Source organism: Bubalus bubalis, chromosome 12, assembly GCF_019923935.1.
Source record: "Bubalus bubalis isolate 160015118507 breed Murrah chromosome 12, NDDB_SH_1, whole genome shotgun sequence".
Classification (NCBI taxonomy): Eukaryota; Metazoa; Chordata; class Mammalia; order Artiodactyla; family Bovidae; genus Bubalus; species Bubalus bubalis.
The window spans coordinates 61,817,655-61,845,152 of record NC_059168.1 but is presented as its reverse complement, the minus strand read 5'-3'; the positions used below and the strand labels follow the sequence as shown (position 1 = coordinate 61,845,152).

Here is a 27,498-nt window from a genome sequence, read left to right as displayed (position 1 = left end):
GTCACAGACTGATTAAAACAGATCAAGAAGTTACTACAAAACAATTTTAAAAGTAAGTTTTTTGTTTGACTCAAAAACATCTACAAGACTCTGCTTTGTTAAGTTAGATCCTGAAGGCCAGCCTGCATAGTCACATTCCTCCAAATAATGATGGAAACATTTAACTTATATTTTGGGCAAATGCCAAAAGTGAGATAAAATTAAATTTAACTACAAAGTCTGAGCTGTTTGAGACATGAGAAAAGCCCAGAAAACAGGAAAAAAAAAACAAAAACAAAAAACACCACACCAAACTTTAGAGACTCATCCTGCAGAACAATAGCCTATCAATGTATGTGATTTAAGGCTAAAAACACACAGAACCCATGTTACTATCCTCCCTTCCAAGCCTAGCAAAGAAGGACTGAAAGCCTCACATTTAATACTAAATAAATAAATACTTAAAAAAAAAATACTACATGGGATCTTTGCCAGCTGCAGTAGGTCCAACCTTCAGGAACAGATTTGAAGAAACCTAAACACAAGATTCACACTTGAATTGTGACAAATATTCCAAACCTTATTCCTCCTGTTCATTTGATATGGCACCAAAGCAAATAAAGAACCATCTGCATTCCTTCTCCCCCTCTACAAATCTGAACAGCTTTTACAATAGAAAAATCAACAAGCCCATTACCTCTTCCACCTCTTTCCACTGCTGTTTCCTTCCCTTTCTCCTGTGTGAGGTGCTACTACAAAGTTCTGATTTTAAGTCATTTAAGAAAAGGCTTTTAATGAATAAAGAATTTTTAAGAATAAGGAAGTGTGTTTAATCAAGAAGAATGTCTATTCTTAAGCACCTGGCACAGACTAAGAAGCACAGCACTAGAACCCATTTCCCTTTGCAGTGACCTCTTTTATCCATTCCTGAATTCTGTAAGAAAGACTTGGAGTTTCTGGTAGGAAAAGAAGTATAGAACTTAGAAGCTTTCTTGGACCTAACATTCTCAAGTTACACTTCTGGCAATGGCAGCTGTGTTTCTAATGGAAGGGCAATTAAAGAACCCACTGACTAATACAAACCAGAACCTCCTAAGATGTTTTGTCCCTCCTCACTTCCTAACAATAGAGAATTGACCCCCCTCCACTTTAGATAGAGAGCATTTTAGGGACAAAACACTTTATTACCTCACTCATAAAATCAAGACATTTTTAGAGATGAGAGCCAGCATTTAATCTACTCTCAACATTTTACAAATGAGGAAACAGGTTGAAAAGTTAAATGACCTACCCAAGGTCACAGAGCAGGCTAATGCTAGAAACAAAGTCAGTTTATTCTGAGCCCAATTCCACCACAGTGAGGTAGAAATATCCTGCTCATTTCTTCCAACTAGTCTGGTTCTCTCTAATCTTTGGCACAAAATCCCTAAGTAACATTCTTCAAAAGCATTTCTATCAGAATGTCTTATTACAGGAAGCTCACATCAAACTGGGTTTACAAGTATTGTCTTAGTTGACTTAATGAGAATTTAGCCAACTGAGGATACAACAGGCAGTAGCTTTTCAGACACCTTTCCCCTGCCTCAACTTCCTAACTTTTCCCTGTTCATGAGTACTAAGATTTCAACATCATGGACTTTTCCCTATCCAAGTGGCGCCAAAAAAGCAGGAAAGGGAGGAAAAGGGGAGGAGGAAAGCAACAGAACTGAGAAGTATGAGATATTCAATCAAACAAATTATTGTTTTTGTTTCTTAATTCTGTTATTTTATCCATTTCAGCAACTAAGAAGTATACACAATACCCTTCCCCTGACATTCTGATACAGACACAGACAAAACAACTTCACATTTCAAAGCAGAAAGCTAGCTTCACAGGGAGCAGGCCAGAGAGAACACCAAGGGCAAGGAAGGTGAGGAACCCTCCCTCCCAGGCCACCTCCTATCACTCAGATCTAATTAGTCCTAACCTTCCTTGAAAATGCATAAGGAAAGGTACCCAAAGTCATAGAACCGGCGAGCTCACTTAAATCAGGAAATGACCTGCGATCCAAATAAGCATAAAACTCTAAGCATGCAATGGCAACCAAAAATAAGCATGAATAAAGCTGAGGATGGGCTTCCTACGTGGCTCTAGTATTAAAGAACCCACCTGCCAATACAGTTTAGACGCAAGGGACACGGGTTTGATCTCTGGGTTGGGAAGATCCCCTGGAGGAGGGCATGGCAACCCACTCCAGTATTCTTGCCTGGAAAATCCCATGGATAGAGGACCCTGGCGGGCTACAGTCCATGGGGTCATACAGAGTCAGACACGACTGAAGTGACTTAGCACGCACGCACAAAGCTGAGGATATATGCTGACTAGATTTATGACCTACTTAAAGCTAACCAGCCTCTCCTGGGCTCTTACTGCAGTCCTTTAAACTCAGCTGTTTGTGAATATTCCTCCTAAAAAAACTCTTCTTCTATGGATTCAGCTACCCAGTATTATCATACATCATCTCCTCTCTTTTATTATAACCATGCCTCAATTTCCGTAACTGGCTCCTCCTTTCTTCTCCTACTCTCTGGGTTTCTAAAGATTCTGTTGCCAGACTATTTCCCCCCTTATTCGTTCCCTTATTGATCTCCTTACTGATAACTCCTAAGTACATGCCTCTCATCCTGATCTTTTTTCCTGAGCTCCAGGTTAACATTCCCTACCACCTTCTAGACCTTTTGCACCTGGACACCAAGTTGGGTACCTCAAACTCAACATGGAAACCAAACTCATCATCTAAACTAAATTCATCTATTGCACCTGGACACCAAGTTGGGTACCTCAAACTCAACATGGAAACCAAACTCATCATCTAAACTAAATTCATCTCCCTGCCATGGCCTCCATGGCATTGACATTCTGCTAATCACTGGTAGGTGACCTAGAAACCTCAGCCACAGTTGGCTTGTCCTTCTTCACATTACACCCAAATCCAATACCAAACTTAACTGAATCACTACCATTCCATTCATTGCTTTTAATTCCTATTGCTGCGACCTTAATTTCACTCTCCTGGTCATGATGACAATAGTTTTCTAACTAGTCAACCCATCTGCCACTCTAATCTGGTGATACCAGGCAGAATGGATTTGTTCCCCTAAAACTGCAACTCTAATTATATCACTTCTCTTCTCCATTTGGTGGGATTTTCACTTGATGGAAAAGAAATACAAATTCCCAAGCCAGGCACATCTTAAAAAGCCAAGCTGAAGTACTTTTTTTGAGTAGCTAAAGCTAATGAAAGTGCTCAAGAAGAAAGCCTAAAGGTTCCAAGTTCCTGTTTCAATAGGACTTCTAAAACCTTAATATGCATACAGATCACCTGGAGGGCTTGTTAAAACATAGATTTCTGGGCAAGTGCCCAGAGATTCTGATTCTGGGTGTAGTGTGAGGAGAATTTGCATTTCTAATAACTGAATGTTGCTACTATTGCTTTGAGTAGTTCTGATATAGATTATACTCCAATTATCTGAACATGTTTGTAGCAGCCATGCATGTCAATGGTCTTCCTACCCCAATGCTATTCTGTTTCAAGGCCTTCAAAGATGGCACTAGGCCCAGACTGGTTGAAAGCCTTCCCAAGGACTGGTTTAAATGTGGAACATAAAATGATTCTGGCCAGTGAGCCTCAAAGATATGGTTTGCCAAAGAACTTTGGATAAAGGCATTACTCACTTTAAAGAACAGAAACCTGAGAAAAATGAGTATGTGTCTACCCCTCACCTTGGGTTTCTTCTGATATTTAGTGACTCTGAAGAAAGCTGACCCAAGAATGAAATGAGGCAAACATACTTAAAAGGACAGAAGAAAGAAAAGACTGATGCTGTTTTTGTACTGAATTAAACAACTCTGGAACATCCCACTTCAAGTCTCTCATTTTTTTTTTTTAAGCCAACTGAGTCGGTATTTTTCTGCTGTATAAAATTAAAACCATCCTAACTATTGTAAGACTGTTCCAAAACACATATCTCAAGTGTCATTCAATGCTTTTAGAGAAGGGTGGGCAGAAATGAGGAGGAAAAAATAGAAATTAAAGGCCCAGTTGTGAATTCCAAAATCATAAGAATCATTCCAACAACTGGGAAACCTCTCTGATCTCTCAGCCCCCCAAAGCTTAAACTCTGTGTGATCCGAATAATGTCTGCTATTGTCGGGGGTGGCACTCCTAGAGTTCTAGGTAGTAAGTAGCTTCTGAACACTCAAAGAGGTTCCCCCTTTCTACCCTAACTCTGCTTTGTGGAGGTTTTAATCTGTACTGTATCAGACACATATCAAAAACCCCCAAAACTAATTCTTTGCTGAGATGCCTGTCTGTAGCACTGTAGTGGTTTGAATAGCCAATAATATATCATTTGTCAGTGTTTAGTTTAAATGTAACCTCTTCCTAGAAATCTTTCTAAACTAAGCACAGTTGCCCATCATGTTTTCACGTGGTAGATCCTTGAACCTCCCCTTTATGATATCATATTTTCTAGACTTATTCAATGTATATCTTACCCAGTAATATCCAAGGATATATCATATGTATTTTGTTCACCTCTGTAATCCCAATGTATTCTTAAAACAGAGCTAGAAACATAGCAGATTCTCAAGTAATGTTTATTAAATCAATGAGTAAGAGCCTATTATGATACAACTATGTCTGGGTATAAAGATGTTAGGGTCTGGGCCAACAGAGGTAGTACCTAGTAAGGTCAAAGAGACAGTGTTCAAGAGCCATGATTTCCGGCCATGGAGAAGAAGGGCTAAGAAAAGTAGGGACAGTGTCTTGAGTCCTTGAAGTCCCTAAGGTTTCTCAAGTAGAGGCTGATTTATCAGGCAGTTTCAGGGATGTCATCAAAGAAATTTCAAACTTGTAGGCCTAGACAAAATGATCGCTAAATTTTTTTCAATTCTTTATTATTGTGTATAAATGTTACTGTAATGTTTTCACAAACTTTAGAGGTTAAACAAAAGTGGGTAATGTATATATTTTAATTTAGCTTAATTCAGTAAAATACAGAAAAATAAAGTCCATGTCATTCAATCATAAAGAAAAATCAATTAGTTGGTTTTATACAATTTTATGTGATCTTTTAGTATTAAAAGTATTGTATTTTATATTTTAATCTATTAGTATTGATTATTTTATATTATAAACTATGATTATTTACATTTGCAAAGACTTTTAAATGACTCAGCCATGTATATCCTAACAGTTGCACAGGTAAAAGCCATATGAATGCTATAAATGAGTTTTAACAAAAATTAAAAGGTACCAACCAGGCTTTTGAGAACTGTTCTAGCACCAGATATGCAGACATACTTGATTATCAAGATTTTTGTTAATCATGCATTGCTTGCTTAAAATTTTTTTAACTGTTAGAATTTATACATAAACCAGATTTCTCAGTAATAATTACGCTTAACTTTGCTCTCATACAAGATGGTAGCTCTTAAAACTTCAAAAAAGAAAGAAAGAAAAACACACAACAATTAAAAATCAAAAGAAAAACCCAGAAAATATCATTTCTGGAAAACCGAACATTCAGGAGAGATGTGCCAACTAGTTAAATGACATCACTTGGCATCAAGTTTTATGGATGGTAAGGGGCCTGTCATACCCATTTGTTGAGAGGACAGTAAAGGGATTCAGTATAAAACCACAATAAAGGACTAAAAAATGATTTAATAGGCTTGCCCTATAATTTGATATATGTTCAGTTCAGTTCAATTCAGTCACTCAGTCATGTCCAACTCTTTGCGATGCCACGAATGGCAACACACCAGGCCTCCCTGTCCATCACCAACTCCCGGAGTTCACTCAAACTCATGTCCATCAAGTCGGTGATGCCATCCAGCCATCTCATCCTCTGTCGTCCCCTTTCCCTCCTGCCCCCAATCCCTCCCAACATCAAAGTCTTTTCCAATGAGTCAACTCTTTGCATGAGGTGGCCAAAGTACTGGAGTTTCAGCTTCAGCATCATTCCTTCCAAATAAATCCCAGGGCTGATCTCCTTCAGAATGGACTGGTTGGATCTCCTTGCAGTCCAAGGGACTCTCAAGAGTCTTCTCCAACACCACAGTTCAAAAGCATCAATTCTTCGGTGCTCAGCCTTCTTCACAGTCCAACTTTCACATCCATACATGACCACTGGAAAAACCATAGCCTTGACAAGACGGACCTTTGTTGGCAAAGTAATGTCTCTGCTTTTGAATATGCTATCTAGGTTGGTCATAACTTTCCTTCCAAGGAGTAAGAGTCTTTTAATTTCATGGCTGCAATCACCATCTGCAGTGATTGTGTAGCCCCCAAAAATAAAGTCTGACACTGTTTCCACTGTTTCCCCATCTATTTCCCATGAAGTGATGGGACCAGATGCCATGATCTTCGTTTTCTGAATGTTGAGCTTTAAGCCAACTTTTTCACTCTCCTCTTTCACTTTCATCAAGAGGCTTTTTAGTTCCTCTTCACTTTCTGCCATAAGGGTGGTGTCATCTGCATATCTGAGGTTATTGATATTTCTCCTGGCAATCTTGACTCTAGCTTGTGTTTCTTCCAGCCCAGCGTTTCTCACGATGTACTCTGCATATAAGTTAAATAAACCGGATGACAGTACACAGCCTTGACGTACTCCTTTTCCTATTTGGAACCAGTCTGTTGTTCCATGTCCACTTCTAACTGTTGCTTCCTGACCTGCATATAGGTTTCTCAAGAGGCAGGTCAGGTGGTCTGGTATTCCCATCTCTTTCAGAATTTTCCACAGTTTATTGTAATCCACACACATTTATATAGAAAATTTAACATTGGAAAGGCTTTAAAGTCAGTTCAGTTCAGCTGCTCAGTCGTGTCCAACTCTTTGTGACCCCATAAACTACAGCACACCTACAGGCCTCCCTGTCCATCACCAACTCCAGAGTTTACTCAAACTCATGTCCATTGAGTGGGTGATGCAATCCAACCATCTCATCCTCTGTCGTCCCCTTCTCCTCCTGCCCTCAATCTTTCCCAGCATCAGGGTCTTTTCAAATGAGTTAGCTCTTCACATCAGGTGGCCAAAGTATTGGAGTTTCAGCTTCAACATCAGTCCTTCCAATGAACACTCAGGACTGATCTCCTTTAGGATGGATGGACTGGTTGGATCTCCTTGCAGTCCAAGGGACTCTCAAGAGTCTTCTCCAACACCACAGTTCAAAAGCATCAATTCTTCAGCACTCAGCCTTCTTTACAGTTCAACTTTCACATCCATACATGACTACTGGAAAAACCATAGCCTTGACTAGATGGACTTTTGTTGACAAAGTAATGTCTGCTTTTTAATATTCTATCCAGGTTGGTTATAACTTTCCTTCCCAGGAGTAAGCGTCTTTTAATTTCATGGCTGCAGTCACCATCTGCAGTGATTTTGGAGCCTCCAAAAATAAAGTCTGTCACTGTTTCCCCATCTATTTGCCATGAAGTGACAGGACCGGATGCCATGATCTTAGTTTTCTGAATGTTGAGCTTTAAGCCAACTTTTTCACTCCCCTCTTTCACTTTCATCAAGAGGCTTTTTAGTTCCTCTTCACTTTCTGCCATAAGGGTGGTGTCATCTGCATATCTGAGGTTATTGATATTTCTCTCAGCAATCTTGATTCCAGCTTGTGCTTCATCCAGCCCAGTGTTCCTCATGATGTACTCTGCATATAAGTTAAATAAGCAGGGTGACAATATACAGCCTTGATGTACTCCTTTTCCTATTTGGAACCAGTCTGTTGGTCCATGTCCAGTTCTAACTGTTGCTTCCTGACCTGCATACAGATTTCTCAAGAGGCAGGTCAGGTGGTCTGGTAGTCCCATCTCTTTCAGAATTTTCCACAGTTTATTGTGATCCACACAGTCAAAGGCTTTGGCATAGTCAATAAACCAGAAATAGATGTTTTTCTGGAACTCTCTCGCTTTTTCGATGATTGAAAGGACGTTGGCAATTTGATCTCTGGTTCCTCTGCCTTTTCTAAAATCAGCTTGAACATCTGGAAGTTCATGGTTCATGTACTGCTGAAGCCTGGCTTGGAGAATTTTGAGCATTACTTTACTAGCGTGTGAGATGAGTGCAATTGTATGTTAGTTCGAGCATTCTTTGGCATTGCCTTTCTTAGGGACTGGAATGAAAACTGACCTTTTCCAGTCCTGTGGCCACTGCTGAGTTTTCCAAATTTGCTGACATATTGAGTGCAGCACTTTCACAGCATCATCTTTTAAGATTTGAAATAACTGGATGAGTCTAATTCCCTTGAAAATGAAACAGGGCCCTGGAGATGCTGATTTACCAAAGGACACAGTGGCAGTGACAAGCAGGAATCCCAACCCTGCTGGCCAGTGCCCTGCTTCTCCTTCCTGGAGGAAGTTCTCCCCTTTCTCTGTTACAGTGCGTTTGTTTACATGGCTTGCCACCTCCAGGTTGTATGCCACCAAATCTGAAGGAAAACTGGCAAAAATACAAATATCTCTATTAAGTGAGGTTACTGCATAAGGTGAAAAATTAAAAAGTACACATCATAATAAAAATTCTCTTGTGCTCTTCACTTTTCCTTCTATATTGTTTATTTTCTGGGCAATGAAAAATCAAAGAAAGCTTTTATGTACTCTATAAATATTTTATTACCAGGACTAAGCATTTTACCATTGGCATAAATGAACCCGCAAGTGAACCCACAGTGCAGAACTGTGTCACTCTGTTTTCCTGCACTCTTTGGGAGTTTTAAAATTCTAGGTAGGGTTATAACATAAATGAAAATCACATCAGCCTTTGCCAGGGCAACAACCAGAGAGAAACACAAACTTCAATTACCTTTGTGGCCAAAGAGCAAGTAGAACCATTGTTAAACAGAGTGTCCTCTAGAATAGCATTTTTTACAATTTGAAGACTAACAATTAAACAGTAGACTGAACATAATGAATATGTACATGAATATAACAAATAATGGTTTTGTTTTTTTTAAGATACAAGTTAAAAAAATCACAGAGAAACATGGAACTCTCTTGATTTATACAGAAAAACTAACAAGCATCTAGCAAGGTTTGGAAAACAGAACATTTTGTTGTTTATATAAGTAACTAAGATGACAACAGTCAATTTCTCCGTGGCTCTCAAAAACAATCCTTAATTGTCAAGATGGTTTTGGAGGCACAGTCAATTTCATTTGGCAGTGACTGAGAAAAACAATGGGACTGTTGGCAGAGGCAGAATTTGAGTCCTAGACAATTACTGTGCAACAAACTAAAGGAAATGCCTGCATCACCAGTCGAGAGAACTGGGAAACAGATTTCAAATGGAGCATTATCCCCCATTTCACACATAAACCCAACCAAGAAACACATAAAGTTTAATTTTCTTTCAATAGTTTAGCAACCCAACTTGCAAAGAATTTAGTAAGCTATTAATAGAAAGATGCATGGCTGGTGGTAGAATTTTAGAGATCTAAGACATATGGTTTCAATTAATAGTCACTGTGCCTGGGATAAGCCATCAAATTACCCAAGACCAAGACGTCCAAAATTCCAAATACCATTACACCAAGTTAAAACATGAAAGCTTGGAAATGAAACTGTAGGCTGTGACAAAAGGACACAGTCTAGAAAGCCAAGCTTCCACAGAGATCCCAAGCAATCAAAGGGTGGAAAGTGAATCACACTTGCACATTCATTAAATCCCAAATTTTCAGAGGATCTCCCTGACAGTTTTATTCTAATATCACTGGGATTTTCTCCACTAGCATAAATTCTGGATATGAGGATGAATCATGTTACACAAGGTTAATACAGTCAACTCTTAATTATTCATATTTACAGATAATCCAGAGTTAAAAACTTTCAAATACTTGTTTATACTAACTTTTCAGAAATGGAGAGATCTGATGGGAACTCCTAATACCTGCACTTCCACAAAAAGTACCAAATTCAACTTGGTGGAAGCTGGAAAATTACAGTATATTATTCTTTGACTCAGAATATTTTTATTACAAGCCCAACTAATGTTCCTCAAATAAGTATCTTTTAAGCAAAGTTACTACAATTCATAAGTTACTGGAATTTTCTATGAAGAAAAATAAATACAGAGAGAATGGGAAGTGAGTATGAACTGTGAATGTGAATTATTAGTATATTACAAGAAAAATGTGACATAATATTACAAAATTAATAGTTTGTAACTGGGCCACCAGGGAAGCCCAAGAATACTGGAGTGGGAAGCCTATCCCTTCTCCAGGGGATTTTCCAGCCCTAGGAAATCAAATCAGGGTATCCTACATTGCAGGCAGATTCTTTACCAACTGAGCTACCAGGGAAGCCTCAATATTACAAAATTAACATTGTCATTTCCTTTTAAAGTTATTTTTCAATTTATCTTCAGAATATTAAACTGACACTTCCAAGAAGTATACCAGCTAATATTTCTTATTTCTCTAATGTTCAATTTCTTTTCTTTATGAGCGCTCAGCTCAGTCGTGTCTGACTCTTGCCACCCTATGGACTGTAGCCCTCCAGGCTCCTCGGTCCGTGGGATCTTCAAGGCAGGAATACTAGAGTGGGTCGCCATTTCCCCCTCCAGGGGATCTTCCTGACCCATGAATCAAACTTGTGTCTCCTGAATTGGCAGGTGGATTCTTTACCACTGAGCCACCTGGTAGACTCTCACAAATGAAAATCATCCATTTTATTGGAAGAAAGACCCACCCAGTTATCAAAATCACCCATTTTACTGGAACAAAGATGATCTGACCAAGATCCACATTAGAAAACAAAGAGTGTTCATCAGTACAACTCTGAATTTCTTTTAATTTTTCATGTATAACTGTGCTTATGAATTTAACTAAATCCTTCTCTTTCTCAAGCAACATAATGAATGTTAAGCTACATCTTTAAAAAATGAGAAGTGTGCCTTAATCATTGCTTTGCCACCTCTAGTCTTGCCTCAAATCCATGCCACAACCTCCCTGGGCTGAAAAATTCCTAGTCATCTAAATAGTCAGCTACAGGCTAAATTTGGTCTCAGTATTTGAGAAGAACCAGGCTTAGGCCTGACCTCTACAACCAAGCCCCAGAATGCTTCTCACCCTGATGTTCATCTGAGACCCCTCCTGTTATAATTAGTTCAACTAATCTTCCCTGGCTAGCTGCCATCGACCAAACAAGAATCACCAAACTAAAAACACGAAAAGAGAATTCCAACAAATGGAAAAGTTGACAGGCCTCAAATATTTTTTAAGTGACACAGAGGCACTCAAACGGCTTTCCCTGAAATAGAAGGAAGGACTTCAATTTAAGAATATTAAGGGCCATTTTTATATAATTCAGATAGATTAAGTTTTTTTTTTTCTTCTTTTAAGTTCCTCTAGGGACTTTCCTGGTGGCCAAGTGGTTAAGGCTCTGCGCTTCCACTCCAGGAGCATGGGTTTGATCCCTTCTTGGGGAACTATGACCCGCATGAGCCACAGCCAAAAAAAATTTTTTTAATTAAAAAAAAAGAAAGAAAGAGATGCTTCAAAGTTCCTCTAAATTACAGCATAAGTACATAACACAGTCTTAGTTGGCTAGATGACAATAGGCCCAGCACCATTTATAAGTTTCAAATCATGTACGGAGATTGCCCCATAGCTCTCAGATCCTTTGGGAAGCCAAATTCCAAATGCACCTATTGACACACCTGGCAAAAGTCCTAGCTGCTGATGAATGAGCAGGTCACAGGAGGAGGTGTCACCTCCAACTATGACAAGTAGTAGATACATTTATTTAGTACTCAATCAAATAGTAGTCACATTTATTTAGAATAATTGAGGACCCTGCAACAACCCCTGGGATGGAGAAAACTAGCAAATGGAGATGCAATTTTACAGGCAGACAGAAGGTGACATGAGGGCAGAATACACCAACTAGGGAATTAAGCCAGAGATCCAATAAACAATCCTCCTATGAGAAGGAATCTTAAGTGCCTGAGGAACACAGACTTGAGAGATGCCCAAAATAAGTTAAATCTTCTTCTGGCTGAGTATTACATATACTGAGAATTCTCCTACCTACTGATGTTAAATATTTTTATTAGTTTTATTAGTTACCTAATAACTTACAGTCAAAGTGCTTAAGAATGGAAATACTTAGCATTCTTATAATGCACAGAGCCTAGTTTTGAGACAAGAGATTCAAGCCAAGTGTAGCAACCAGATTTCAGGACATTTAAACATAAGTGCACACAACACACAGGTATAATACCCAGATCTGTGCCCATCATAAGGGATACAAGAGAAATCCCAATTTAGCAAATTAGAAGAGCTCAAAATTTTGTTGTTGACTGGACTGAAACAAAAACTGTCACCAATTATGTATTCACATCATCGTTCAAGCTTTCCCCTCCAACTCCATACTTTAAAAATATATGTATCACCAAGTTGCTGGAGGCCTGAACACCAAAACTGGAATAGTAAAATAAAGAACTGTCATAGGTGACTTGTTCTGCTTCTGTTGGTGACATGTGGTTATATTTATGGTGGCAATGCTATCCAAAAAGCCATCATCGTTTTAAGAAAGGAAAGGAAAGTTTACTGCCCGTCAAACTGCACTCACATAATTCGTCTCATTTCAGCTTCTCAAAAACCCTATGGCATAAGTGTTAATACCCAATGTTTATATAAGTATTAATAAAAATGAAGATTCAGAAAAGTTATGTGTCTATGATTACCTATCAGTAACAGGATTCAAACCTAGGTCCATCCCTTTTACCTTTCTCAGCAATTATATTAGAGGTGTTATTAATAAACTACAACCAAATGTGGGCTAAACTACTAAAAAAGTACAAGAAAAGTGCTGTGTTTCTCATCCGTCATCTGTGACAGGTTCTTTCAGAGCATCCACCACTTCAAGACACTGTATTTCCCCCAGGGATATAATATTATCTTTGCCCACAGGGAACTAACAGTCTAGTTGGAGAAAGGAGCCATTGTTCCTGATAAGTTTTTAGCTTAGGAGGCAACAAAAGGTACTGGAATGGACAAGCGTTTAGACACATTTATATACGAATTTCAGTGCTTACTAGCTGTGAACTTTGGATAAGATACTTAAATTTCATCACCTATAAATATACTACCTCTCAGGGTTCTTGTGAAGCTTAAATGAGACAACATATGAAAACAGCTTCAGTTCAGTTCAGTCGCTCAGTCGTGTCTGACTCTTTGCGACCCCATGAATTGCTGCGTGCCAGGCCTCCCTTAGGGGCCTAATATTTGTCCATTCCTTTCCTTATGAAGTGGTACAAGCTAAGTATCAATGCATATCATTGATATCAAGAAGTACAACAGCAAAGATCAATTTCATCTACTACCAAAAAATTCAGAAACAAAAATCCCAACCCTTTTACTTAAAAAACTGATATGTGGAGACAATGGATTTATGTGCCAATAAAGTTTATCACAGCAACAAAGTTAATACACAGAGAATTTACACTTGATGTTCAAATTTAAACAATGATAAACAGGAGCAAAATCATGTTAAACTTTTTTTCAGAGGGGAGAGGTGTGTCATCTTTTTGTGCAAAATTGTCAAATTTAAAAACGAAAACTACCCTTTAGAGCAAAATTGGATGGCAAGTAAATGCAGTGTTGGATTGAATCATGGAAAGTCTGCCTGTGGTTCAGTTAATAGTAACATTACTGGTGATAATTTCTTAGTTTTGATGTATGTGAGACTCTTTTACAAATCTAAAGGTATCCCAAGATAAAAAAGTTTATTAAAAAAGAAAAAGTGGATGACAAGAGAAAGGAATAACAACATACTCAGGTACTACCACTTAATACCTCCTGAAAGCAGTTAGTTAGCCATTAACAGCAAAAGACTTGACACCAGTCAATCCACAGCACCCCTTCTGTAAGCTGCTCTAAACCATAACAAGAACATATGGAGTTTAATAATATTCTCAATCTTTAAAAAGAAGTGACTTGTCCACTCATCTCTAGCATATTATTCCAATACTGGCTTTCTGGTAATTAAATGTTATCATTACAAAAACAAGCAAACTTCTGACAGTTACCTCTACTTTATATTCTTGACTAAGACATTTATTCAGTCTGAACATAAGCATCCTTCATCACATATAAAGCATAATATGAATTTAGAAGTTTAATGACAAGTGACATTTCTGAGCTTAGTGCAGATAAGAATCCCATCTGTTTTCAAAATAATGCAGGCAGTCAAAGTCTCTTATTTTATTATACAAAACTCAAGAGTTAATAAAGTAGTGATATAAAACCTACTATGACATTTTTATGCCCAGGGCCAAATGATGGCCATTATTGACACAATTTTTTTAAAGTACATCTGCATTTATTGAGAGCCACATTAAGTGGTTGTGAACTTTACTAGCTGTGTTTTCAGCAAGATGGCTGAAGCTTTCACACTCTTGGGTCCTCAAAAAAAGGGTTTCCTTACATACAGAGGAGGCAAGTCCCATGCTACACACTGATGACAGAGGTTTAAGGTAGCATCAGTTTCAAAGTGTACACACACACACACATACACACACATAACATTACTGCTTAAGTCAGTTGAGATGTATTCTTTAAACCTTTTTCAAACACACATGTAGAATTAGAGAGCAATTTGCTAATTTCAAAGAAACCCTAATAATCTTTACAGATTTCAAGAGGGGGGAAAAAACAAACAAACAAACAGCAATGCAGCAAAGTCATTTCTTCTGCTGAAATGACCTCCAGCTTCTACGAGCTACTCCCTGTTTCGCAATAAATGAATCTGAGACTCAGACCACGTACACACAAACGGAGAAGCTGAGAACACTAAAGCTTCCCCAACCGTCCTGGCTAAACCCACCTGCCTTTCCTCAACCCTCTCAGTTTCCCTTCCCGTCCGCACCCAGAGTTACCTCGACTTCGACCATGAAAAGAGAACAGGGATCAATCGGCAGCCAAAATCCTGTTTTATCATCATTTACAGCCACTATCCCGGGAAGCCAGGGTGCTACTAACCTGATTTCAGGGAGGCAGAACTAAATGCAGCAGACTACAAGGGTATAAATGATACGTTATCTGAAACGCCAACCCAGCTCAAATGTCAATTTAACGAAAAGGGTTTCGCAAACAGTATCTCAAATGAACATTTCCACTTCCAAACCACCCACCAACCTCTCCACTGCCGGTCCCCAAGTTCGGTACTGCTTGAGCAACCCCGGAAATAAGAAGAAGCGTGTCTTACCTTGTACAAATCTCGACATTTTAGGGATTTATTAAAAAACTCTGGCTTACAAATATAAATGTATTTAAATGTCTAGAGGAGTCAACGCTATAGAGGTCTTTCTTCCACTCCTGCTTTAACAAATGACGAATTCTTGCTTCTCTTCCTATGTTTGGCCACTTAGAATATTTACTCAAAAAACTGAAACTGCCTCAAAAAAAACAAAAAAAAACAAAAAAAACAAAAACCTTTCCCACTTTCAAAAGACAGAAACTTGGTGCGACTGAGTCTGCTTGGAACTCCAGCCTACACTGCACCCCTGACACAAATGAGGGCCAGCTGGAGGCTCCCGGAAAAGGTAAAATCACACGAACTTAAATTTCATCAATGAAAGAGGCGGATCTAGAGCGGCTTCACCGCCCCCCCCCCCCGGGTCCCCACGCCCTCGGGGGCTGGACGGCCGCGGGCACAGGCGGGCCGCACCCCTACATCCCCTCCCCTTGCTGCCTTCCGGCCTCAGGACGGTTCCCGGGGAAACTCAGGCCAACAGCGGTTCCCGCCCCAGCAGATATCGGGAGGAGGGGGAGGCCTGCCAAGGGGGGCGATGCAGTCCTTTCTACCCACTCAGAAACATCCCGGGACTTGGAGGCGCTAAGAATTCGGCGTGCCGTCCGGAGGCGGGCCGGGGCCTCCAGACGCCAGCCTCCCAGCTGCAAGCGGCCGCGGCTTTTTCCCGGGAGGGGCCGAAAGCTACAGAGCCCCTCCCCCGCAGAGGACACTAGGGGGCCACCCGCGAGGGGAGAACCCGTGTGCCGCCCCGAATCCGAGGGACAGGAGTCAGCCCCAACCCTCACACATTCTAGTTTCTCTTGGCCGAACCCCAAATTCGGCCTCCGGGGCCAAAGTGCAGGTTGAGTAGACGGGCTCTACAAGCCTCAGAAAGGGCAACACACCCGCCCCGGCCCCTCCCCAAACCGCCACCGAGACCCACCTTCCTCCTCTTCCTTTAGCAGCTGGGAAACTGGGGGCGTTTGTAGCGCCCCTGGAAGAAGACTTGCAGGCTGAGAGAATGTCACCTCTGAGGCACCCTTCTCTCTCCCTCTCTCCCCTCACAAATGCACACCTCGAGCCCCTCGCCAGTTGTCACAGCCCAGCTGCTAACCCCCACCGTCCACCTAGCTGCGGGATTCCGACATCCAAAGCCCCCACTTTCTCCTCAACACCTCCCCTCCCCCTCCATTTGGAGCGGCCCCTTCAATGCGGAAATGTACCCACCGCGCAGACAGACAGGAGTAGCCTCCAGTCAGGAGCCGAGGCGGGTTCAGGGCCTGGCCAATGAGACGCACGGAGGTGTCAGGGGGTGGGGCGTCTGCGGCCTGAGGCAGCCCCCGGAGCAGAAGCTGGGATGGGGGCCGCGCGTTCTGCGGCTGAGAAAGGAGTGTTTCACCAGTACAACTCCCAGCCTTCCACAGATACTTTAGCAAGAGAGAGAACCTGAAGTACGATTGGCTATTTTCGTACTGCTTAAAAATGTTTCCGTTTACCAGAGATTGAAGGTAGTTATGTACCCGGCGGATAGGGCCAGATCGCCCTCTGCCCCCCGCCCCCAAAAGCAGCTACCCTGAGAGACCCCAGGCCCTTCTCAGTAAACACAAACTCTTCTCACACAGCTGGTGTCGGGAGGGTGAAAATGTCGGGAGGGTTAAGGAATAAGCAGTTGGATGTATGGTACTTACTAACAGGAGGAGAAATGTAGGGCATCGAAGAAAATGCCATGTGAAGGCTCTCGCACCAGAACTACCACTCCGGTTCCAATTCCTACAGAGATAGTCGTTGTGCTAGTCGGTTCACTTGTTCGATAAAAGGGGAAGTGGCTTAGGTTACCCATCATGAGACGCTTACCTTTAGTAGACTCTTGAAGTCCTCAAGGAAAGAGGATTTTAAAAGCTAGAACGTTGGCAGTGACTTGGGGACTGCAAGAGGGCCCGCCCAACGCCGCTAAATCACACCTGGTATTGCCAACCCCACCTGCCTGTATCTGCGCCGGCCACTGTGTGTATCTCAGACTTTACAAGTCATGACTCAACCCGCCTGCATTGGGACAAGTGAATTGACAGCGCTATCTTAAGGTGCTTTCTATAAATCAAGTCACTCTAGAAGAGTTTAAGGCACTGGAAAACACTAATCAACCAAGGTAAGCGAGAGTTTTTAAATGACTCATTCTGTAAACAAACTATTCTTTTTAGTGCTGCATATTCCTATGGGAATGTTACTGAAGTAACATAGAAAAGGCCAATGATTCATTTGTCATACTGGAGAACGATAACGCTTGATATAATCTTTTTTCTGTGAAATCCAAAAATATCACACCCAAAAACCTCTCAGCTATAAAAGGAATTTCCCCAAATAAAACCAAAGAAGTGTGTAGAATCCAAATGTCTACTTTTTAATAAAAGCCTTTATGTACTGTAGAGGAATTTTTCCGGCACTAGTTAAGCAGTATTTATCCATCAGCATCAACACCAAAATAAAATACTACCAAATAATTTGAGCCACATAGCGTTGCTTAGTGAAAGGTGATAAAGTTGAAGAGTGGTGAAGAGTCTTTAATTATGGAGGTTTTATTGTAAGAAGGATGATCAGTTATTTTCTACCTACCAAAAGATTAAGGGAGAGGAAGTGAGTTTTAATTGCAGCAAGAGTTTTTGGTAAAATCTAAGAATGACATCTTGGTTTATGAGTGATTATATATTAAGATATAGTATCAAAGGATGTTGAACACTGGCTGCCTCAAGAAATCTCTAAAAAGAAACTGCCTGTCTTCAGTGGTTGCTGCTGCTGCTGCTAAGTCGCTTCAGTCGTGTCCGACTCTGTGCAACCCCATAGAGGGCAGCCCACTAGGCCCCTCTGTCCCTGGGATTCTCCAGGCAAGAACGCTGGAGTGGGTTGCCATTTCCTTCTCCAATGCATGAAAAGTGAAAGTGAAGTCGCTCAGTCTTCAGTGGTTAAGTCGTATCAATTCAGAGGCTGGCTCTTAGAGAAGTAAAACTCTAGAAGCTGTATTCCCAAATATTATTTCAAATCAGTTCAGTTCACTTCAGTCGCTCAGTCGTGCTCAGTCGTGTCTGACTCTTGCCGACTCCCTGGACTGCAGCACGCAGCCTTGCCTGTCCATTACCAACTCCCAGAGTTTAGTCAAACTCATGTCCATTGAGTCAGTGATGCCATCCAACCCTCTCATCCTCTGTCATCCCCTTCTCCTCCCACCTTCAGTGTTTACCAGGGTCTTCTCAAATGAGTCAGTTCTTCGCATCAGGTGACCAAAGTATTGGAGTTTCGGCTTCAGCATCAGTCCTTCCAATGAACACTCAGGACTGATTTCCTTTAGGATGAACTGGTTGGATCTCCTTGCAGTCCAAGGGACCCTCGAGAGTCTTCTCTGACACCACAGTTCAAAAGCATCAATTCTTCTGCACTCAGCTTTCTTTATAGTCCAACTCTCACATCCATATATGACTACTGGAAAAACCATAACCTTGACTAGACAGACCTTTGTTGGCAAAGTAATGTCTCTGCTTTTTAATATGCTATCTAGGTTGGTCATAACTTTTCTTCCAAGGAGCAAGCATCTTTTAATTTCATGGCTGCAGTCACCATCTGCAGTGATTTTGGAGCTCCCCAAAATAAAGTCAGCCATTGTTTCCACCGTTTCCCCATCTATTTGCCATGCCATGAAGTGATGGGACCAGATGCTATGATATTAGTTTTCTGAGTGTTGAGCTAAGCCAACTTTTTCACTCTCCTCTTTCACTTTCATCAAGAGGCTCTTTAGTTCTTCACTTTATCTGCCATAAGCGTGGTGTCATCTGCATATCTGAGGTTATTGATATTTCTTCTGGCTGTCTTGATTCCAGCTTGTGCTTCATCCAGCTCAGCGTTTCTCACGATGTACTCTGCATATGAGTTAAATAAGCAGGATGACAGTATACAGCCCTGATGTACTCCTTTGCTGATTTGAAACCAGTCTGTTGTTCCATGTTGCTTTCTGACTTGCATACAGATTTCTCAAGGGGCAGGTTAGGTGGTCTGGTATTCCCATTTCTCTCAGAATTTTCCAGTTTGTTGTGATCCACACAGTCAAAGGCTTTGGCATAGTCAATGAGGCATAAGTAGATGTTTTTCTGTAACTCTTGCTTTTTCAGTGATCCAAAGGATGTTGGGAATCTGATCTCTGGTTCCTCTGCCTTTTCTAAAACCAGCTTGAACATCTGGAATTCACAGTTCATGTACTGTTGAAGCCTGACTTGGAGAATTTTGAGCATTACTTTGCTAGCATGTGAGATGAGTGCAATTGTGCAGTAGTTTGAGTATTCTTCGGCATTGCCTCTCTTTGGGATTGGAATGAAAACTGACGTTTTCCAGTCCTGTGGCCACTGCTGAGTTCCAAATTTACTGGCATATTGAGTGCAGCACTTTCACAGCATCATCTTTTAGGATTTGAAATAGCTTAACTGGAATTCCATAGTGCCTTGTAAAATGGAATTTCTGTATTCAGTGCTTTAAGTTTAAATTCTGAACCCCCAAACATTTTATAAAAGAGCCTCTTACTCCCTCAGAACCTCTAGAAACAATCTCACTTGGCAGACCAGATGGGATTAAGGGGGAAATATCATGGCCATGGAGAAGTTTCAAGTCTTCTTAGAAGGCTATTGTCTATTTCTGAAATATATTTATATATTTTAATGACTGAAAAGTCATTTTGTGTGTGTATGCGTGGTCTGTTTTTTCATAATACACTACTGTGGAATTTTCGTTCAGGGTCCATGACACTGATAATCTGTAAAATTAGATATTTGTGATGTAAATGGATAGATTTACAGATGAAACTTTTACAGAAATTTAGGTGTGTGTGTGGGGAGTGGGGGCAGAATCTAAAGGAAGAAGTAAATGGTGACCTGGGAAGGAGTGTGTGTACATACAGGGATGAGTTGAAATGAGATTAACTGTAAACTAAAAGAATGCTGGAAGCCGATTTTTCACTGGTACTATATACTACCATCCAAGGATGATATAAATTCTGCTTATAATTTTCTCATTCTTTCTTCTACTTCTGAGTAGAAACTTGAGAAAATTCAGTTTAATTTACCCAGTTCTATGTCCTGGGATATATAACAACCTGTTGTATCTTTTTCTTTAGGCAGGAACATTCTATCAACACAAGGAAACAATAGCTGTTGCCTTATTTCTAAGCATCCCTTTTTTGGTGCGTATTTAGATTTAATGCTTGACATAGTATCTGGTACATAGCAAGGACTCAATAAATTTATTCTTTGGGACCAGTCTAGTGCCAGTAAATCTTTTCAACTTGCCGTGTTGCATCCTAGTCTCTACCCTTTGAGAGCTGTAAATAAGATTACATTTTTAACTTAAATTTAGAGGTAAAGAATTTTTAAGTTTCAGTTATTTCCACCTAGAATGTGAACTTGGGCCAATGTAAAAGAGTAATAGCAGAAAATGCACCATCCTGATGACTTGACAGTAAGCTTTCCTAACTAACCACCATGATCATTATCTAATATGGGGTGGTTTAGAAATTGCTAAAGTATGAAATTAGTGTACAGATCAGCAATGTGTGTGGTCTTTTAATTCTTTTCTTGTCTATCCTGACCCCGTTCCACACACACAAGAAAATAAAGTAGTGCAGTTTTGGAGAACATGTCAAAGACATAAAAATTTCTATGTCATGCCCAAAGTTTAGCCAAGAGACCAAGCAATAATTACACACTAAACTGTTGCCCACGCTCAACATTGGCACCCATCTATACTCATCTAAATATTAGGCCACCCACTGAAAGAAGAAAAAGGGGACTACAATTAATTAGTCAGAAGTTGCCAGTTATTGACTGGACATAACAGTAGGGCATTTTACTTGAGTCAAAAGGTGACCAAACAGGGTTAACTGGAAAACGATATAAAGTAATATCTATGAAACAGACTACCAATGAATGTGTAGTTTAAGAAATGAATGATGTTTCCAAATACTTGAAGAAGAGAAAGACTTCATCTTTCCTGTTGCCAACACCCTGTTGTTAATGAGTCAGGAAGTTTTCTGAAACAAGTTGTGAATTTCAATTATAACATATCCTTCCATTTATTCATAGTATGATTTTTAAAATTACATTTGAAGGTTATATAACTTTATATCACAACAATATTGCTTTATATCAAAGCAATTATTTCAAATAAGATGTTTTTAAAAACAGAGTTTTTCACATTATCTCAAGAGTTGATAAACCAATCTTCTGACTAGTCTTACAAGTTACCAGGCTTGCAAAAATGCAATTTAACCACAGCATGCATTATCTTGTTCATGTTTATGGATAATTTCCTTCCCGGTTCTCCTTTGAAAGTTGCATAGAAGTCAGGTTTTTTCTACGTTGTCTCCTGTTACTCTTATTCTACATGTTGTCCAGAGGAGAATGTTGGTGACAAATGGTGATGCCCATAAATTGTTAAATCTCACTTCTATGCCAAACTGCATATAACCCCTTGATTATAGAGGCAGAATAAACAGGCCCAGGAATAACTGTAAAGAACAGTCTGTATTCAGTCAGAGTTTCTAATAAACATAGATTGTTTATATAGTCATAATTCAGAAATATGAAAAAAACTCACTAAGGAATAATACATCTCTTACTAAACTTATAAGATAAAATAAACCTTATACTCCTTTACTAAGGTGATGTATACATAGGTGATAAAATTGCTTATTGACTTTGAAATCCTCAAAAAGAACTGATAAATAGGAAAGTATTCAGTTTAATCCTGTTTTTCTTCCTCTTTTAAACATATTAAAGATTCCCCACTGTGCATTCCATCAAACATCTTTTGATGGCTTTCCAAACATCTCTGCCTCTGGTCTAGCTTATTAAATTTCCTGCCAGTGCCACCACTGGGAAGGAAAGGATAAAGAATTTCTGTTCCCTAACTTAGGCTCAGGGAATTTATTTTAAGCATTCACACTCACCACCCTAACTAAATATTAAAAAAAAGATCCTCAGGACTGTTCTTTGGATGAAGTTTAAATAACTGGGTAACTGTGCCATTAAAATGGGTAATATGATTAGCAAACAAAAACTGTTTTTTTCCCTTCTTAGAATGAAAAGGAGTAGGACTGTCATATTAAAGACCATAGGAAAAAATGTGGTATACTGATGTTAAGTTCTGATATCATTTTTGATTGAACTTTTTAAAAACTTTTCAATAATGATGCACATCTTTGAAAAAAAAAACAAACAAACTAATGAGTACCAAAATGCCTATAAGGAATAGTAGTTCTCTCCTGCTCTGCCTTTCTTTATTCCAATCCTGTTACCCAAGGCGACCATTATTCTTCTGACAGTTACCTCAGTTATACCTGATTGTTATTTTTAAGTGCTTATTTTGCTATTTCTTTGGTTTCTGGATTTTTGTTATTGTACATTTTGACTTCTTGTTACAATAGATATGGACTTTGCTCACGTATCCCTTGGACATTCTTTCCTCCATTGTTTTAGTCTCCTGAACTGTATTTCCCAACCTTTCCTCATTGTAAGACAGAGAGAATATGGTATCCTATGGTAACTTAAGGGAATTTGTAGATATGTATACTGGACTTCCTGAAAAATTAACTGCTTTTAAAATATATATAAAATAATGAAAATAAAAGTAAATGTAAAGTAATATGAAAAATATTAACTGTTAAATTTGTAAAAAAAAAAACCCTGAGATAGTGAAGGACAGGAAAGCCTGGCATGCTGCAGTCCATGGGGTTGCAAAGAATCGGACACAGGTGAGCAACTGAACTGAGATGAAATCTTCAAATTTTTGAATGAGAAATTTGAACTTCTGTACCTGAACATATTATTTTAAAATCAAGTTTTATGCCTGAAATAGCTCTACATAGGTTCTGATAAAGACTTTCAACTGTTAATCTCTTCAAATTCTTGAGAGTCACTGTAGTAGGCTGGAAAATGCCTCCCAATGATATCCAGTTCTTAATCCCCGGGACCTATGAGTATTCTGTATGGTAACAGGGGCTTCAAAAATGGAACTAATTTAAGGATTTTCACATGGAGAGATTATCCTGGTTTATTTGGGTAGGTCCTAAATGTAATCACAAGTGTCCTTAATAAATGTATACGGAGGGAGATTCGAAGACAGAGAAGAAAAAACCATGTGATGACGCAAGGAGAGGGAGAAAAGATGATGTGATTCAAAGCCATGAGCTAAAGAATGAAGATGGCCACCAAAAGCTGGAAAAGGCAAAGAAATGTTTGTCCCTTAGAGCCTCCAAAAGTTGCGTGGCCCCTCTTACATCTTGATTTCAGCCCAGAGAAATCCATTTCGACTTCCAGAACTGTAAGGGAATAAATACATGTTGTTATAAACCACTTGGACTGTGGTAATTTGTTTCAGCAGCCATAGGAAACTGATGCAGTCACCATTCATGAGGAACGTTGCACAAATACATGGTAAAAAAAAAATTAAACCTTTTTTTTTTGCAACCGTTCAAAAATGTATAATGATTGATATTCTATTCAAAGAATCTGACAGGTTTTTTATCTACGAACACAGTGTTATGATAAGGCAAATGGATTTTTGAATCCAACTGAAGTTTTTTCTAGCAAGTATTTTAAAATAATGTTGAGGCTTTAATTTGTAAAACACACGTGCGTTGTTGGATCAATCAGGCTGAAACTACTTCGGATGACATTAAGAGGGCACATCAGCTGCAAACAATCAGAAGAATCTGATGTCTGTGAAGTCAGAGTTTCAGAGCCATAAGAGTTGCACCATCTTGGAGCTCCATGCTGGTGACAATGTGCTGAGTACAGCCAAGGATGTATTCTACCATCTGGACGTCTACTTCAGCAGCCAACTGCTGAGCGTACTGCTATGCACCTTGGATAAGAGGCCTAGTGGAACTACTAGACATTTCTTTTTTTTTTTTCTTCTTCTTCTTTTTTTCCTTTTTTTTAAATCACCCATTCCACCTCTGATTTCTTTGGGTCATCTTCTGATAAAGCCTGTGAGCAGCTGGAGGCAGCCAGTCCAGGGGGTCGCAACTGCCTGTCCCAGGCCTGAAAGGCTTAATATCATGCTTCACAGCTATAAGCCATTCAAAACATAAAATTAGAAAATTCTGGTTTGTATTACTCCTCCCACGACTGCTGTGTAGTATGCCAAGAAAATTAGAATTTGGAGCAGAGAGCAGTGCTAGGAGAGAGAGGCTATTCTCAGTTATCAGTGACTTTCAAAAAGAATGTTACAGAGAAAACATTAAAGGTTGACAAACCTACTGAAGCTTTGGCTTTGCATGGACAAATTAAAAACTAAGTTTATTCAAAAATAGAAATTTATTGAAGAACTACTGTCTGAATTTGGAGCATCACAGACAAATTCAGTTTGATATGTAAGCTTTTTTAACACAAATCAGCATGGGATAGAGATCAGATAAAGGCACAAATGGAGTAACAGGATAATGAAAGAAAAAAGGATCTAACTAGACCATAACTTTCCTCAAGTCATTTTAGCTTGAGGGCTTTTACCAGTTTCCTAGTGAAAAGGAATAAAACAATAATAATTATTTGAAATTTTCATGTGTATGTGTATGTATGTTGGTATACATGCATATTTCCATATATTTGTTTATAATTTATATACTTTCTTATTCCAAAAGGAATTTGAGGCCAAGACACACATATTCTTGGTTAAGTTCATTGCTTAGTAAACTGCAATGAATATAATTCATTCTGTAGTGGAAATTCAGTTTCATCATTCTCATCTAATCTTTCTTGTTATCTGTAGATAGCCATGTTAAAGAAGTTGTTTAGGCATTATTTCTTAAATGGCTTTTTCTCATTAGAGTGAACCCAAATGATAACAGTCCAGATTCTAGGGTTCAGAGAGATTTAGGAAGTAAGTGAACTTCATTATTGTATATTAGGTGTACTAGATTAGGTATGTTATACATTAGAGTTGACCCTTGAATAATGTGGTGGTGGCAGGGGAAGAGGCATTGACTCTACCCACACATTGGAAAATCCAACTACTGCTGTTTCTGTCTCAAAAACAAAGCAATTGATAAATGATTCACCCAAGGGTAGGAAGCTACAACAATTTAGTTAGAATCGAGACTGAAACTCTAGTTCTTAGGTTCTGCCTATTGTGATCTCTAATTGAACACAAACTCTCCCCCACACTTAAAAGATCTATAAAATGAAAATTAAGGTACTATGTTGATAAAAATCTGTATATAAGTGGACCTTTCCAATTCAAACTCCTGTTCAAGGATCAACTGTACATGATCATTCTCTAAAACTGTAAACACTGAAGTCCCTTTGGAAGTATCCCTACAAAATATGTACTATTATCTAAGGGTTAGTTTGTTTTAATTTATTGGTATTTTTTTCTGTTTCAGGGTCTATAACAGTATTGATCTAGGGAGGCAGAAGAGTGTATTGGAAAAAGCAGACTTTAGAAAATAGCCTGTTTTTTATTTTTCATCTGCCACTTAAAGCTTGAAAACCCTGGGTAAATTACTTGGTTAACTTTATTAGCCTTAATTTCCTCACTGAAAGATTAAAGTAACAACTAATATCCTGTCTTGCCTCCTGCAGATATCATAAAGATCATCTTGGTCAGTGTTGGCAGGATGATTTCAACTGATGGTTTCCTGTATCGTTTGACATAAATTAATGTCATATGTGTTATTACTTGACTGTTTAGTTCAGTTCACTCACTCATTCGTGTCCAACTCTTTACGACCCCATGGACTGCAGCACTCCAGGCTACCTTGTCCATCTCAACTGCTCAAACTTATGTCCATCAAATTGGTGATGCCATCTAACCATCTCATCCTCTGTTGTCCCCTTCTCCTCCTGCCCTCAATCTTCCCCAGCATCAGGGTCTTTTCCAATGAATCAGTTCTTGACTGTAATTACTTATTAAATATTTGTTTTTCCCTCCACAGACTGTAAGCTCCTTGAGAACAAGGACCATATCTATCTTGTATCCCCAGAGCATATCACAGTCTTTGGCACATACAGGCACTCAAAAGAAACTTGTTGAATAAGTTATCAAACGAGATATTTATGAATGAATTTTAAAAGCAGTGGAGTGCTATACAGGTCTACATTAGAGTTTTCCCATAATTTCTTTAGGAAACATATTTGGTATGGCAAATAGTTGACTTATAATTTTACTTGTAGAATACTAAAGGAGGCATTTCAAAACAAGTTTGTTGTAATAGAATATTTGCAAAGATGGTCATAATTCTTCCTACCTCTGTACCCTGCTCCTTTGCAACATCACTTTGCCACTCCTGTCATTAAGAGGTAGAATCTTTCCTCCTTACCTTGAGTCTGGGTGGTCTGGTGACTTTCTTTGATCAATAGAATGAGGCCAAAGTGATGTTGTGTGACATTCAAGCCTTAGCCTTAAGAAACTTTTCAGTAGTTCATCACCTCTGTTGAAATGCTGCCCTGAGATCACTATGTGAAGAAGCCCGTCCTGGCTTACTGGAAAATGACAGCCCACTTGAGGTAGAAGAGTAGTTAAATTATAATAGGTATGTTTAAAATCAATATAAGAGGATACTATCAGTCATTAAAAGGTGTGGTGGTTGTATATATGCTGACATGGAAAAATATTCCTTTTATCTTCAGTGGGGAGAAAAGTCCAATTTTATATCCCAGTTAAATTTCATTTACCCATCCCTCCCACCCTGTTCCCCCCATTTCTTTTGCTTAGTCTTTACCTCTGGCTCCAGGAACTTGCAGTAGAGGGAGAAGCATGGTCTGTATTTTCATTCCTCTTCCTCTCTCCTTCTGGTCGTAGTTCCTCAGGAGCTGAGAGACTGGAGGAAAAATGTGGAAGAATGATAAATATCTTTTTAGTTCCCTGGTTTGCAATTACAGTTCTTTGTTAGTTGTTACTGCTTTACTTCTATATGGCAAAGATGTAAATGCCAGCTTTCTAATGCAGCATTTATAAGATTTGTGAGAACAGGAGGAGGGTGCTTGCAACGTCTTTCAGCTATGCAGTTCCCTGACCTGGGAGATCTGGTGCAAACTCGACTTCTTTACCCTACCTCAACTCTTATAATTTGTAACACACCCACAGACTCTGCTTTAAGGATCCCCTTACCCAAAGACTGCTCTCTTAGGTGGAACATTAGCAGGATGACTTAAATCCTGCTTCCTTCCAAGGAGTCTGCTGGCTAATGTGAAAATCCTACTTCCTT

General features: G+C 39.4%; 1 protein-coding gene and 1 long non-coding RNA gene across 5 annotated transcripts in view; both read right to left on the bottom strand.

Moving 5' to 3' along the window:
* The window catches only part of UGP2 (UDP-glucose pyrophosphorylase 2), a 68,188-nt gene extending 41,077 nt beyond the window's left edge, over window positions 1-27,111 (bottom strand). The window contains exon 1 of one of the 4 annotated variants that reach the window (XM_025262338.3): window positions 27,013-27,111. In XM_025262338.3, the coding sequence (XP_025118123.2) occupies window positions 27,013-27,064 (52 nt within the window). In that variant the 5' untranslated portion in view covers window positions 27,065-27,111. Of the gene's footprint in view, window positions 1-15,233; window positions 15,627-15,836; window positions 15,862-16,203; window positions 16,440-27,012 lie in introns of those variants that run through there. The other 3 variants (XM_006064791.4, XM_044926046.2, XM_006064789.4) reach the window with 3 other exon arrangements.
* On the bottom strand, window positions 1,648-5,832 carry LOC123464771. Its single transcript, XR_006639803.1, has 2 exons — window positions 2,800-5,832; window positions 1,648-2,723 (listed from the first exon to the last, which is right to left on the bottom strand). It is a non-coding gene; the product is annotated as an uncharacterized LOC123464771 (long non-coding RNA).
* Window positions 27,112-27,498: the final 387 nt, after the last annotated feature.